This window comes from Pezoporus occidentalis, unplaced genomic scaffold (assembly GCF_034315485.1).
Source record: "Pezoporus occidentalis ecotype Australia unplaced genomic scaffold, CSIRO_AGI_Poc_V1 ctg17, whole genome shotgun sequence".
NCBI classification, from domain to species: Eukaryota; Metazoa; Chordata; class Aves; order Psittaciformes; family Psittacidae; genus Pezoporus; species Pezoporus occidentalis.
The window spans coordinates 5,867,384-5,880,708 of record NW_026913531.1 but is presented as its reverse complement, the minus strand read 5'-3'; the positions used below and the strand labels follow the sequence as shown (position 1 = coordinate 5,880,708).

The 13,325-nt window shown below is 35.1% G+C and overlaps 1 protein-coding gene across 6 annotated transcripts in view; it reads left to right on the top strand.

Annotated features, from left to right (window-relative positions):
• The window catches only part of PAWR (pro-apoptotic WT1 regulator), a 79,084-nt gene extending 68,781 nt beyond the window's left edge, over positions 1–10,303 (top strand). For 4 of the 6 annotated variants that reach the window (XM_062613821.1, XM_062613822.1, XM_062613819.1 and 1 more), the window contains 2 exons: positions 390–494; positions 4,331–9,010. In XM_062613821.1, coding sequence (XP_062469805.1) covers positions 390–494; positions 4,331–4,417 — 192 coding nt within the window. In that variant the 3' untranslated portion in view covers positions 4,418–9,010. Of the gene's footprint in view, positions 1–389; positions 495–4,330; positions 9,011–9,392 lie in introns of those variants that run through there. The other 2 variants (XR_009963865.1, XM_062613820.1) reach the window with 2 other exon arrangements.
• The last annotated feature ends 3,022 nt before the right edge of the window (positions 10,304–13,325 follow it).

Sequence of the window (13,325 nt, the reverse complement as noted above, 5' to 3'; positions counted from 1 at the left end):
CAAAACCCCAAACCAAACCAACCAAAAACCCAACCAATCAACAAGAAAAGACTAAACCTCCCAATATAACAAATTTGGAAGCTAATACTTAACATTTACTTCTGGTTTGTGCCCCTATCCATTTTGGGGTTCATGCTTAAGTTAAATATTAATTCAGATGTTATCTCTGGAATCAGTGATACCACACAGGTTTGCTGTGGGTAAAATATTTAGACACAGTTGTTTAGTCCTTGAAATACATGAGCTTAAAGATGTGGGTTTGACTTGTTGTAGAAAGGAATTATAGGTGTATGTGTGTTTTTCTTCTTTGTTTTAAATGGTAATAACTTAAAACTGTCTCTCAACACCAAAAATTGCATTTCAAACTTCGTTGCATATTCTGGTTTTAGGAACTTGCAGAAGAGAGACAGGAAAATGCAAGATTAGTGAAGATGACACAGGACAAAGACGAACTAATTGGAAAGCTGAAGGAAGAAATTGATTTATTAAACAGTGTAAGCACATATTTTCTTATATGGTGCTATATAAAGAGGAGATAAAAGTCACTGCGTTCTGTGTGCTCTTCTTCAGGCACCTGCAGCCACTGGGCAAGGTCAGAAGAGAATGAAGTATGCGTGGGGTTTATACGTGTGTAACTTTTCAAGAGGCGTGTCAATAAGTTATATTTTTCCAGGTGATTTCTGTTTGTTGTGATTAGGTCCATGAGTTAATCATGGAGAACCTGAATTTCTTGTTGCTGTAAGTGTTCATAGAACAAGGGTATAAAAGCAGAAGTTCTTTACTGCCTCTTCTTTACAAATTCAGTACATAGCATACCAAGAAATAAATAAGTTGGGGTTTTGACAGTTTCTCAATAAATTGTTATCCAGAACTTCTGTTAGACCAAGTAATTACAATTTTGGGCAGCTTTTAATTTCTAATAATGGCTTAGATGATCTTAGAAAGATTTGGGAGTAAGTACATTATGACACATACTCTCATGCTCTTTATTGTTGATTCCCACATAAGTAGAACAAGACAGGGGCAGGAGACTTGGCCTAGCATCACTCAGGCGAGGTGTGTAGGCAGAAGAAGAGAGGGTAGAAGAATGAGACGTGTGGGAACAGGAGAGGATGAGGAGTTTTAAAGTTGATAGAAGATAGCAATTTTAACAAGTCCCACTTCTAAGTGCAGACTGGAACTCTTCATAGAGTGGATTAGTCATATCTTGCGCTTCCTGGAGGAGATGCAGAGCCAGGGTGTACTAAGGAAATATGCCTTTTCAAGTCAAGTGCAGACATTTTCATATAAATTTAGAAAAAACCCTCAGAACTTGCTTCAGTCTGTCCATCAAGTGAATGGAGTCCCTAACTCTATGTGCGTAGTGGTAAACTTCCATTTTGAGCTGTTCATTTGTAACAAAGGAGGACAGCATTCACAAGTTTGCAAACTAATCTGGAGAATGAAAGGAGCCTTCTACATAATGCCTTCTACATATGCCTTCTACATAATGAATGGCAAAGCTACTTAATACTGCTTGTCACACCTGACTTCCTGAGTCAGAGGTCAGGAAGAGCAAATCAAAAGAACCTAAGTCATAGAAAGCTTGTGGTTTAGGACCTTGACCTGTGAGGTTTGCTGTTCCAGAAACCAAGTTCTTTTTCTTCTGGTATATTTGAAGTGTAATGTCCTAAATTAAATCCATTCAGTGTCTGACTAGAAACTGTCTTTGAGCATATGTAGTAAAGTCAAGCAGTGCCTGTGCTGTGCCTATGTTGATAGCAATTTCTGCTTGTATGGAAAGAAAACATAAACCAGAATATAGTCCTTTCAAAAACCTCTTTAGTGTGCAAAGACTAAAATTGTACCTTTCCATGAGATCTGCAAAGCCATTGTACTGGCCTGCCATAGGTAGCTTCTCTTTAACACACAAGGGAATTGATTTTGTAGGGTTTTTTATTTCTCCATCAGGTCAGCATGTATCATAGCTATATCACTGTTAGCTTAATTACAGTGCAAGTTACTTATGTTTGCATCCTGTGAACTTTTCTTATTAACTGAGTGAAACTTCTAGAAAGAGCATTTATTTAAATACGAGGACTGAGCAATCAGAAAGCTATGCAATGAAATGGCATTTTAAGTTCATAACCATGGGTACATCCTTGATTGGCAAAGATCTTGTGTCACACTTGAAAAACTTAATCCAAGAATCCTGGAAACTTGGCACACTTTTTCCCAATTTAACTAAATGTATTTATTTGATGTAACAATACAATTTTACTGAGATTGGTCCATACTTTAAAGAACATGAGCTACATTTATGCTGAGAAACAGAAGAGGCTTTCTCCCATAAATGGCATTCTTTCACTGCAGTACATTAGCCACTAAAAGTATGTATGCCACGTTTCCGTAAGAAAGGGGTAATTGCTTCATAAAAACCTCAAATGTCTGAAGGGAAAAGCATCTAAAGACGTTTAAATATTTGTAGGCTAAGTTAACTGCTGAATAGTTTACATTTGGTCATCTCTGACCTCACTAAGATGTCATTGTAGTTAAATGTGTGTTTGGAGAGAGTCTGTCAGTGAGGATTTACAATCCAATTAGTGTCAGTTGTGTATTTCTGGTTCTTTTGGTATGTGAAGTCCAAGCTTTCCTGCTGTTGCATATTTTTACTAATAAACATAAATTAGTGTTGTAATATTGAAGATGAAGCTTCAAATTGCAGAGTAGCAAAAAACACCTGCATCTCTCAGTCCACTGTTTCTGTAGATACTTAAACTGAAAGTTATTTTGCCTGGCTCATATTCAAGAAGCTTTTATTTGTAGTAATCTCTGGAATGTTATTTTTGTAGCATAGACATTTCACAAACTTTTAATATTTTATTTTGTGTAAATTACAGGTATTTAAACAGAAGGGGGTTAGGTAAGCTTTAATTGAGGCATCTGATGATTAGATTAACGAGTTTAAACACAGTATTATGTGTACTGAACTAAAAAAAGTATAATTTTATTGAAAATGTGTTATTCCTTCCATCTAATTGTTAATCTGAACTAAAAAGAGAAAATAGTGTGTGTTTCTTACAGTTACATAGTAGACTGTATTTTTAGTAGCTATCCATCAAAACTGTCCACTTTCAGATGTTTAAGTCACTCCTATCTGTGGTCAAATGCTTTTCCCTGTAATCACTCATACTGTGATGCAGCGTGAGGCAGAGGAATTTCTGCTAGGGATTTCTTGATTCCACATTACAAAAACAGTAAAGTAATAGCAAAGGTATTGCGGTATGGATTTTGGCTTGGCAGACCGAACAGGCTTTTAAAAACCATTATTACTGATTAAACACATCTCTAGCATGCACTTTTGGAATGACCCCACTAGAGAGAAATAAGAAAATAGGCTATCTATCTCAAACACCACTTAACAAAAACAGAGAAAATCTTTACTGTCATTTTATGTTTAATCTGCCATGGCAACACTAGAGTTTTGCAGACTTCAGTCAAAAGGCATCTGAGATCTCTAATGAGAATCTTGATTCTTTCTTTGCCCACCTTTTACTTTTCTCTTTAAACTGCTATTCTTGAGGCCACTCTTCTGTTTTTCATTATTTTGTTCTCATTCTTTTTCTTCTGTGTTTTGTCTTGTTTTGTAAAATTATTTTTACTGAAGTAACACAGCATTAAACAGCCATTTTCACTTTAAAGGCTTGAAAAGACTTGGTAGGAAGTGAAGAAGTGAAAGGAGCTGGGTAGTATGGTAACTGGTGAAAGACGGATGAACATTTTGGGTAGGAGCAGTCTATTTTAAGCACCCATTATTACTGTGTATGATGTCTCTTCTCTCAGTAGCAATTTAGACAAGATACAAAATGCCTTTTAATTTTTTCACAGAAAAAGAAAAAAATATGGACAGGCAGTACTTTTTCTGAAAATTTGACAATTTAAAGCACAAAGCAGGTCTTCTTTCAGTAATAACCAGTGATGTGTATATGTGAGCAGGATACTTGCAGACAAACACATTCTGGGGAACAGAGGCAATAACTGACTAACACACTGTATGACAATGAAATAATCATGCCCATCCTATTTTGATTACTTCATGCATTAATTCCTGCTGTAGCTTTAATTTTGATTATATGTTTCCATTTAAAGATGCTTGTACGTGGGAATAGAATATTAATGTTTTGTAATCACAGTAACAAGGCTGGTTTGACAGATTTAATGGTATCTGCTGTGACACTAATTCTTCCCAACCCCAGCTTCTTCATTACAGAGCTAAGGTGCAAAATTCCTGATGCCTCTAACTGAGAGTTTGTATTTACATCCTGAGAAACATTTATTTTTCTTTTTACAGGACCTAGATGATATAGAAGATGAAAATGAACAATTGAAGCAAGAAAATAAAACCCTCTTAAAAGTTGTTGGACAGCTGACAAGGTAGAAGATTCAAGCCTCAATGAGGAAAGATTTAAAAACTACTGATTGAATGTTAAGGTCAATATAGTAATACTTCCTGTGTTGCAGTATGTTATAATAACTGTCTTTATATTTATTGTTAGGAAACCAGATGAATGTTTATTTTCGTAGTACTTTCTTCTTCATTCAATGAAATGGCATCAAATTGTGGTATACTTTTAGCTTTCTTTTTGCATAACAGTTATTAAGTTTTTTGACATATTTCAAAATACTAAGTTCAAAAATACTTGGGTTTTGTATCTTCAGATTACATCTGAATAAATTACAGTAATTTAAAATTCATAGCACCAAGATAACTTTCAGTCCATGTGGGTGTATATTTTTGAAATGAATGGAAGCAATACGTATAAACTTTGTTTACACAGATCCAAAATATATATTTTGGGAAATACTTCCTTTTTTGTTTAAACACAGCTGTAAAGTGGGTGCCTTATTACTGATGTATAGCTTTTTGCAGATTGATTACTTGTTCTAAAACTCTTTTATGTTGAGGTTTTTTACTGTATCTGAAAGACTGACAATAGCGCAGAGTAGCAATATTTTTTTCTCTATAACAGTATTCTGATGGGAGGGGGAGGTTTAATTAAAAAAAAATAATTAAGAACTCCAAACAAAACCACCAAAAACCCCAATACATCACCTGTGGTATCATCATTAATGAATTCTTAGAATCATACTGAAGCTGTGCACTGAAGTTTATATTAAAGCTTGTGTTTTAGCAATGAAACGCAAGTTTGCTATCAGATAGTAAGTTTGTTTGCTGTGTTGAGAATTCAGACAAAACCTGGAGCGTTCATTTTAGCAAAGACACTTCTGCAGTACTCTTCTACTTAAAGCCGTCATCTTAAAATTTATAGGGATCATAACTGACATGAATTTTTTGATGTTTTAATTTTTTCAAGCTGGGTGAAATTTCTTGTACATAAAGTAGAGGGGCGTACAAGTGATTCATGCCCTATTGAAACATAAAATGGTTTTAAAAAAAACTTTTATCCTTGATTTTAAACTAACAAGGTGTTTTAAAAGTACCTGTTTAAATGCTATAATCCAGTTATGACAGCATGCTGATTCTTCTGTAATATGATAGCAGACAAAATTTTATTTGATGTCAACCACAGACCTCAGTTAACAATTCTCTTAAAATTCTTGTTAGGCTGAAATCTTATGTACTTTATTTCATCTTAATACAGCACATTTTTCATTTGTGATCAGAATAAATGTGTATGTTGAGTTAGGACACTAAAAGTGAAAACATTTCAAAGAGTCCAGGCTTTTTCTTGACAGTGTTGAAGTTTAGTGTCAGAAAGTTGCATGCATGTAATTTTCGTTACCTTAAAGGTGACTTTAATATGTAATAATGATCACCTTTACAGATTTGCCAGTTGTTTTCATAATGCGTATTTACTAACTGTAAGAGTTTCTTAAATTTCAAATCCAGTTACTATTGTTACGCCTTGGATTGTTTTGGATATAGGATAGGTTATTTTGCATTTGTGTATTCTAATGAAGAGGTGCTTTTCAGAGCTTTGAAGTATTTTTCAAGACACTTATATTCCAGGATGCCTTGATGTTTTCCTTCACAGCTGATGCGATCCCATGGGACACTATTTGAAACCTCTACTCAGGGGTTTAAATGGTATGGGGGTTTGTATTGGCCCTCTGACCTACATTATACACCAATAAATGTTGCTTTTAATAATATTCAAACAGTAAGAAGTCCATTAATTTATCAGTTTCATGAAATTAAAAAGTTTAAGTAATAAAATTAATTTGAGATGTATGTCTTCTGAATAAAAATGAAACTTTCTCTGGAAGAACATCTGATTTCTTTCTCTGTGCACTACGTAGGAAATAAACATACTGATCTATGGCATGGGATGTCAAACATATTGAAGCTTCATTAAGGAGTTTACACAGAACACACAGATATTACTATGACTTGTAAATGAGAGATTTCATAAACTGTATTTCACATACATTTTAAACCAAAGAACAATAACAGCAAAGGACATAAACAAGAGCTGCTTGTCTTCATATTACCTCTTCTTGGTTTGTATGTGTGTTGACTAAAGCTTAACAGCACTAATTCCAAAATTAGATTTTTTTTTCAGCTTGGACATCCAGCTAGCAGCCATATTTGCAGTTTTTTGATACCCTACCTTAAAGAGATCCTGTCAGGGGACGTTTGCAGTTATTTGAAACCAAAATGCCTCACGCAGACCATGTTGGGAACTCACAGAAAAACTTCGTCAGGATATTATTGTTGTGTGTTACTGTACAAATGTAGAGCTCTTCATGGTTTTAAATGTTCCCACAAATTGTGTCTTGAAGCATAACACTTCTGCTGAAGTTTGGAAGATCTAGATAGCTTTTTGGAAAAAAGTATGGCAATAACACTTCATTATCACTTACATTATCAGGTTCTTGCGGGAAGTTTATTGAATTCTAGCAAAAAATGATGTATTATGTAGAATGTTAATAATTGTCTAGTCACTACTTGCCATTACCTTTTTATTTCAGTAGGGTATCCTTTTAGTCAAGCTCCAGTGTGGAGTCAGTTTTTATCCTAGGTTATTTAAAGGTGTTAAATTAGCTACCTTACCTGCAATTGATTAACCCATGTCTACATCTTTCTTTGTCAGTCCAACGCCTCTGTTGTTGTCGGTTGTGTGATTTAAAAGCAGAGAGACTGCTGTAATTCAGGAATTGTATAGCCTTTACCTGGGAAGGCTATATGATTCCTGAGTAAATGAATCTGGGTATTAACGTGCCTAGGCTGAATTAATTTACCAGGGCTGTTAGGGATGATGGTTAGTATGCAATATTAACTTCATGGGTAAGCCTCTTAGAGATTGCTGAACTTTCATATCTTAAAATTTATACCAAACCATTTAGGTCTAGCATCTGTGTTTCTGGGTAACTTGGGTCACCTAGGAAATCTAAACAGAAAAGTAATCCCATTGACTAAAGCAAATAAGACTTTTATTTTTTTAAAGCTATTTTAATAATGAATCTTATTTTGATAATGCACAATGTTACCCTTGTTATGGTCACATACTGTTGTATAGAAAACATACTGTATCCAGAGCTGAAGGTTAAAATTGAGCATTGATGATACGCACTGAAGTTTGTGGGATTTATTCCCTAAAGAAGTTCACCCATATATAAGTGTAGGTGATTTTTACAGGGAAATACGAAATGGCTACTTTTTAACTTTTTAAAATAATTAAATGCCCATGCTTCCATTCTGTGTTACTTGACGTATGTATTAACTGAAAGAGTACAGTCTGTATTGGCAAATGAGTGTTTTTTCTGTCTTTAAAGCAAAATTTTTCTTGGTTAATTACCGGGTTTATATTTATGCATTCAGAGATGAGTTACTTCTGTGTTATATTGGCTCTAAATTTGAGAAGTAGAATGAGAAAAGGGTAACAAGAAATGAATGAATGCCTTCCAAAGTTGGAAGTATAACCTAATGATTTCTTTTTTTTTTTTTAAATTCAGCTGTATTGAGAATTAGCTGTGGGAAGATTTGTGATTGTCATAAGCGCTGCAAAGGTTACAGGGGCTTTAACTATGTTGGAAACAACTGATTAACCTACATCAAAGCTTTCTTCATCTTGACTCGTATCATTACAGCTTGGAAATTTGCTACTGTAGAGAGACCAAAAGGAAAACTGGAGATCAAATTACCTTCTAATATTTTGCTAGGAGAGCAGAGTTACACTGACTCCAGCTCTTCCAAGGATTTCTGTAAGTTCTTTGTGGCTATTTCCAGTTTGAATTGAAACAAATCAGTATCCGTAGCCAAGAAGAAAGGTAATGATTGAGAAACAAATACATTAGTAATAACTGTGGATACCATTAACATATGGCTGAATGTCAGTATTTCTTGGGCTCAGACCCTTTATGAAGATGTCAGTCGAGTTGGTCCATTTTCATCAGTATTAACGATCATGAACATCTGACATTTTTAATAAGAAACAACTATTTTACTTGGAGAAATTACCACTGCAAGCCATGACTTAAGAACTTAGTACAGTAAAAATATTTTGAGCTGGTACCTATAGCTGCTAATATTAAGAAGCTAAGGATTATATTTAAGATGTTTGTTAAAACTGAAACAAATTAATTCAGGATCTTGTTTAATTTGTTATCGAAGTTCTCTACAGGTCTGTTCCATGCCAATCATTCAGCATTTCTGGGAGCATTTCTCCTGTTATTAAGCATTTCTTTAGGACTGCTTAAATATATCCAGGACAAAAATTACTTCAGTATGTATTTTAGTAGCATTCATGATCTTCCAAATATGTTAACTTACTGTAGCAAATCTCCGCCTACTATTTGTCCTCGTACTGTGGCAGATGTACGTTATGTTGTCAGTTTAATCCTTTTGCTTTTATTTCTGGATTTCTGGTGTTAAATGTTCTTGTTCAGGGCTGGTTGTGATTTTCCTGTTCTGGAAAATTTGTTAGTTGAGTTGCAGGTAAAAGATACATGTTTAATCTAACAATGGAGACTCTGTGCCTTTGTCCAAATAAAACAATATTCTTTTTAATCCAGACTGTCTACTTATTGTGTTTAAAGGAGAATTTACTGTTGTCTGACTGTGATTCTATGATTCACCACCTCTAATGGAAAGATCTTAACCTAAACTTTTAGAGTTAGTTTTACATTCAGATTCAGTTCTTCAAATGTGTATGTGTTTGTACCCATGCACAAGAGAAACCTTCATATTTCCACTATACTAATTTTCTGCTTTGGGAATTTAGTGAGCTTCCATCAGTTAAATGGAAATCTTTTCCTGTACTTGGGAATTGAAGCATAACCCTTCATGGGAAAAGGTAATGAAAGATGTTACAGTGCTACTTCTACTCAAGGTAACTTCATAATAGATAGAATTTCTGAGGTTTCTGTGCATGTTCTGTTCTCCTGCACAGGTAGAATCATGAAAGACAATCTCCTTTTCATTCACTGCTGCAGACTACACATAAAGAGAACAAGTGGATCATCAGTAAACACCAAGGAGATAACAACTATAGCACGGCTTATCATAAAGTTTGTAATACTGTTTTAAAAAAGGTTGAAGCATAAGTACCATAGACATGCATTTGACACCCTGGTTACTTTATGGACAAGACTATGACCATTTGCATTTAGTAAATTTTAAAATTTTATGTGAATTCAGTTTAAGATTATTATTCCTACAGCTGAAGCCTAGTGGGCTTCAGATTTAGTTTTAAAATACAAAAGTATGTCCTTATTCAGCTTTTTGCCTTTGGCATTTTATGTTGTATCGTCTTGCTGTGAAATTTTAGCTCCCAGTACACAAGTGCCTGTGTCTGCAAGGATTGTCTTACTATCTTAGAGATGGAGCAAGAGGCAAGTACCTTAACATAGTGAAGAATAATAGCAGAGTTCTGGAAATGTCTGACTTAAGTTTTCTCCTAGTTTGGGCCAAACCATGCAAAACATGGTTCGTAATTAGTGATGGGCTTGTAGTGGATGTTGTTAATGAAAGAGTAGGAAAAGTGAGGTTCTCTTCTCTTTTTATCTGTGTTTTTTGCTTTTTTCCAGGAATGTTTGTGTGGTTTTAATTGCTGATGGATTAAACAGTAAACATTGGCAATAACTCTGTAAGTTTTATAAAGAATCTTTGAGGTGGGAGGTACCATTGTTGGTATCTTAATTAACACCTTTGACTCTTAGGAATGTTATGTGGTAAATCTCTGTTACAGATAATCAAGATAAAAGCCCCATCTATACGGCAGAGATGATAATCCAAGTCTATGCTGATCTTTAATCATTATGTTGTAAATTATTAAGAATATTAAATAACATGGATATCAGACTTTGTTTTGAGATCTGGAATTTCTTTAATAAGGGAGGTAATGAAAATGTATGCATATCTGGTGCTAATGCTCTGCCTTTTTTCTGGTAAACAACTACTGTACAGGTTTTGTAATTGATCTGTTCATTGTTGTCTTCTTTAGGTGTTACAGCTAATAAAATCCTTGCTTTCTGAAACAGCAGAAGACTGCAGTTAAAACATGGTGACAGCAAAACAGAAAACTTAATCTCAGTGTAATCTTCTAGGGTGGGAACTCAAGCAGTTTTTATGGGTTTCCCTTGATGAAATGACCTGAAGATATTTAGGTATTACAGGCTTGTTCAACAAGCTGTTGTGTAATCTCATGCCACAAAGCAGCATTAACTCTTGTCCTTTCTTTGTATCAGTGTATTTTCTAAGAAGACAAAGAATAATTTAAAAGAAACCAGTGTTTTTCTGTTGCACAAGATTATATTTGAGAAAACAGTAGCTTGATAATTGGCATCTTGACACATTCTCCATTAGTGTTTATCTCTGGAAATCAGATTTTGTAGACTGAGAGCCTGTGGAATGAAATCTTTGTTTCTGTCTCTCTCAGAAATGTTAATCTCTGCTTTTGCCTGAAGCCTCGTTATAACAATGATGTGTTTTAGGGAGTTTAAGATTCTGATTGCAACAGTGTAAGTGTGGTTGCAGCCAGCTACCAAATATATTTAATGGGTGGGGACAAAAAAACCACTGAAGCTTTGCAAGTTGAGACTCTCTAGAAATAACTCTCATATTTCTCTGTGAAGCAATTATATAGAAAATGCTAATTGTTCCCAACTGAATCACTCTCTCTTCCCATTTAACTGCTTCTGTTCACTATATTTAGTAATAAAATATCACTTAAACTCCCCTGTAACTCTGTTGCTCTGGCTTTATATGAGAAGGGACATTTAAAAAAGACTAGCCACTTCCAGTCTTCACTCTCCAGATTCTGGGAGTTGTAAAGATGGTTAAAAACAGGGAGAAGATAAGGACAAAACAGATGAGTTGAGACTGGGCGGAACTGGTTATCTGAAGAGGAATAGGTGTGTAACGGTAAAGAAAATCTAGATTTTCTCTTTTTTTTTTTTTTTTTTTCCACATAGTCTTCAACAAGGAAAGGAAGACAGACTGGATATTTTATAAAGATCTAAAAGTGCTTCCAGTAATCACTGCAGTATAGTTCCTGGGTTTATGAGAAAAAAAAATGATATCCAGCTTTTTATTTTCTCACCTTTGCTCAAGTACTTAAGAAGGAAAGAATATGATGTTCCACCCTTTAGGAAATGCAAATTACTATAAAACCAGAGCTTTGATCATGCTTTTCCTAGACCATGCTAGGCTGTAGATGAGTAGGCAGAAATTTTGGACATTGCTTTTCCAATATTACATAATTTGTGGTACTACTACAGTAATATCATGAAATCATAGTCATAGAATGGTTTGGGCTCGAAGGGACATAAAAGATCATCTAGTTCCAACCCCCCTGCCATGAGCAGGGACACCTTCCACTAGGCCAGGTTGCTCCAAGCCCCATCCAACCTGGCCTTGAACACTGCCAGGGATGGGGCAGCCACAACTTCTCGGGCTAACCTCCAGTGCCTCACTGCCCTCACAGTGAAGATCTTCTTCCTAATATCTAATTTAAATCTGCTAATATCAGTATGTTTGATGTTTTGGGGAACGTGTAAGGCTAGCCCCAGGCATTTAGATCTCCAGCAGAAATGTTACAGAGCTGTTTCTCAGGATGTGGTGGGAGCTCCTTGCTAAAGCACTAGAACCGTATGGAGAACTTCTGATTTGTTTGCATCTGAGAGCCCTCTTGCTGCATACTGCAGATTTAGATGTAATAGTCAGCTTCAGCAACTAGTGAGAGATTTATCAAACAAATAAACAAGAAGACAACATATTTTGCAGTATACCAAGTAGGGGTATGCAAGTGTTACAGAACACATCAATTTTAGAAGTCTTCTAATAATCTCATTGAATGTAATGTTACCAAGTGAAGTCATTTACTCCATTTTAATGTAATTCACTGTTCTTGTCTAAAATGGTATGAGTTGTGTATGAATTTTTACAAATGCTTAGAATAATTGCAGATAGAGGAGTCACAGGTTTATGTTTACAAGGCTAGAATGATATTTTATGTAACTGAAAAACTCTATTGAGGTGATTCCTTTACATCCATTTAAATAAATCATAGAATCAATCTAATAGTTCGGGTTGGAAGGGACCTTCAAGGGTCATCTAGTCCAAGCCCCCAAACAGCTCTATTTGTTTGAAAAATTAACTGTTTCATGATAGGAAGTGCTGACTAGAATTAGCAGTTTGCTATTGGTGTTATGATCCATTTTTTTAATAATAAAACTTCTTATCCAAAAATTGATGGCTTGAAAGCTGTGTTCCTGCAAGAACTGTAATGATTATTAACTGTATTATAAGTAATATCTGAGGCTACTTAAAAATGAGGTAAATGAAAACATTATTTATATTTCCTACTTTCTTTATTATTCAGTAGCATTCATTACCCACTTTCTGAATTTCTCCTGTTTCACTGAGGTTTCATATATATATTTTTGGTTGATCTGCATAGCAGCAGGGGAAGGATACTCTTCTGGGTGCTTTTATTCAATTGTAAGAGCCCAGAACTGGATAAAGATCTCAAGAAAGGTGCTGCTTATTTTGAGTAAAGCAGGTGGTGCAGCTCTATAAGCATGTTCTTCATTCAGATTCCTTTCAAGCAGCTGTCAGCAGTCTCCACTGAGAAACTGTGTTGGAATGACATCCTTTTTATTTGGCAACCTGTCCACTGAATTTACATGGCTGTTTGCATGCTGTTAGTATTGTAGGAGCAGAAAGAATTGCATTGGCTTCCTTCTGTGGGAGCACATTCCAGTATTTGGAAGCTGTTCCTGGCAATAAAAGTGTAACTTATTCCACCAGCAGAAGAAAGTGGATTGTTCTTTGGGATTTGTAATAAGAAGAGGAAACGTTCACTGATTGAGAGGCTGCAGTG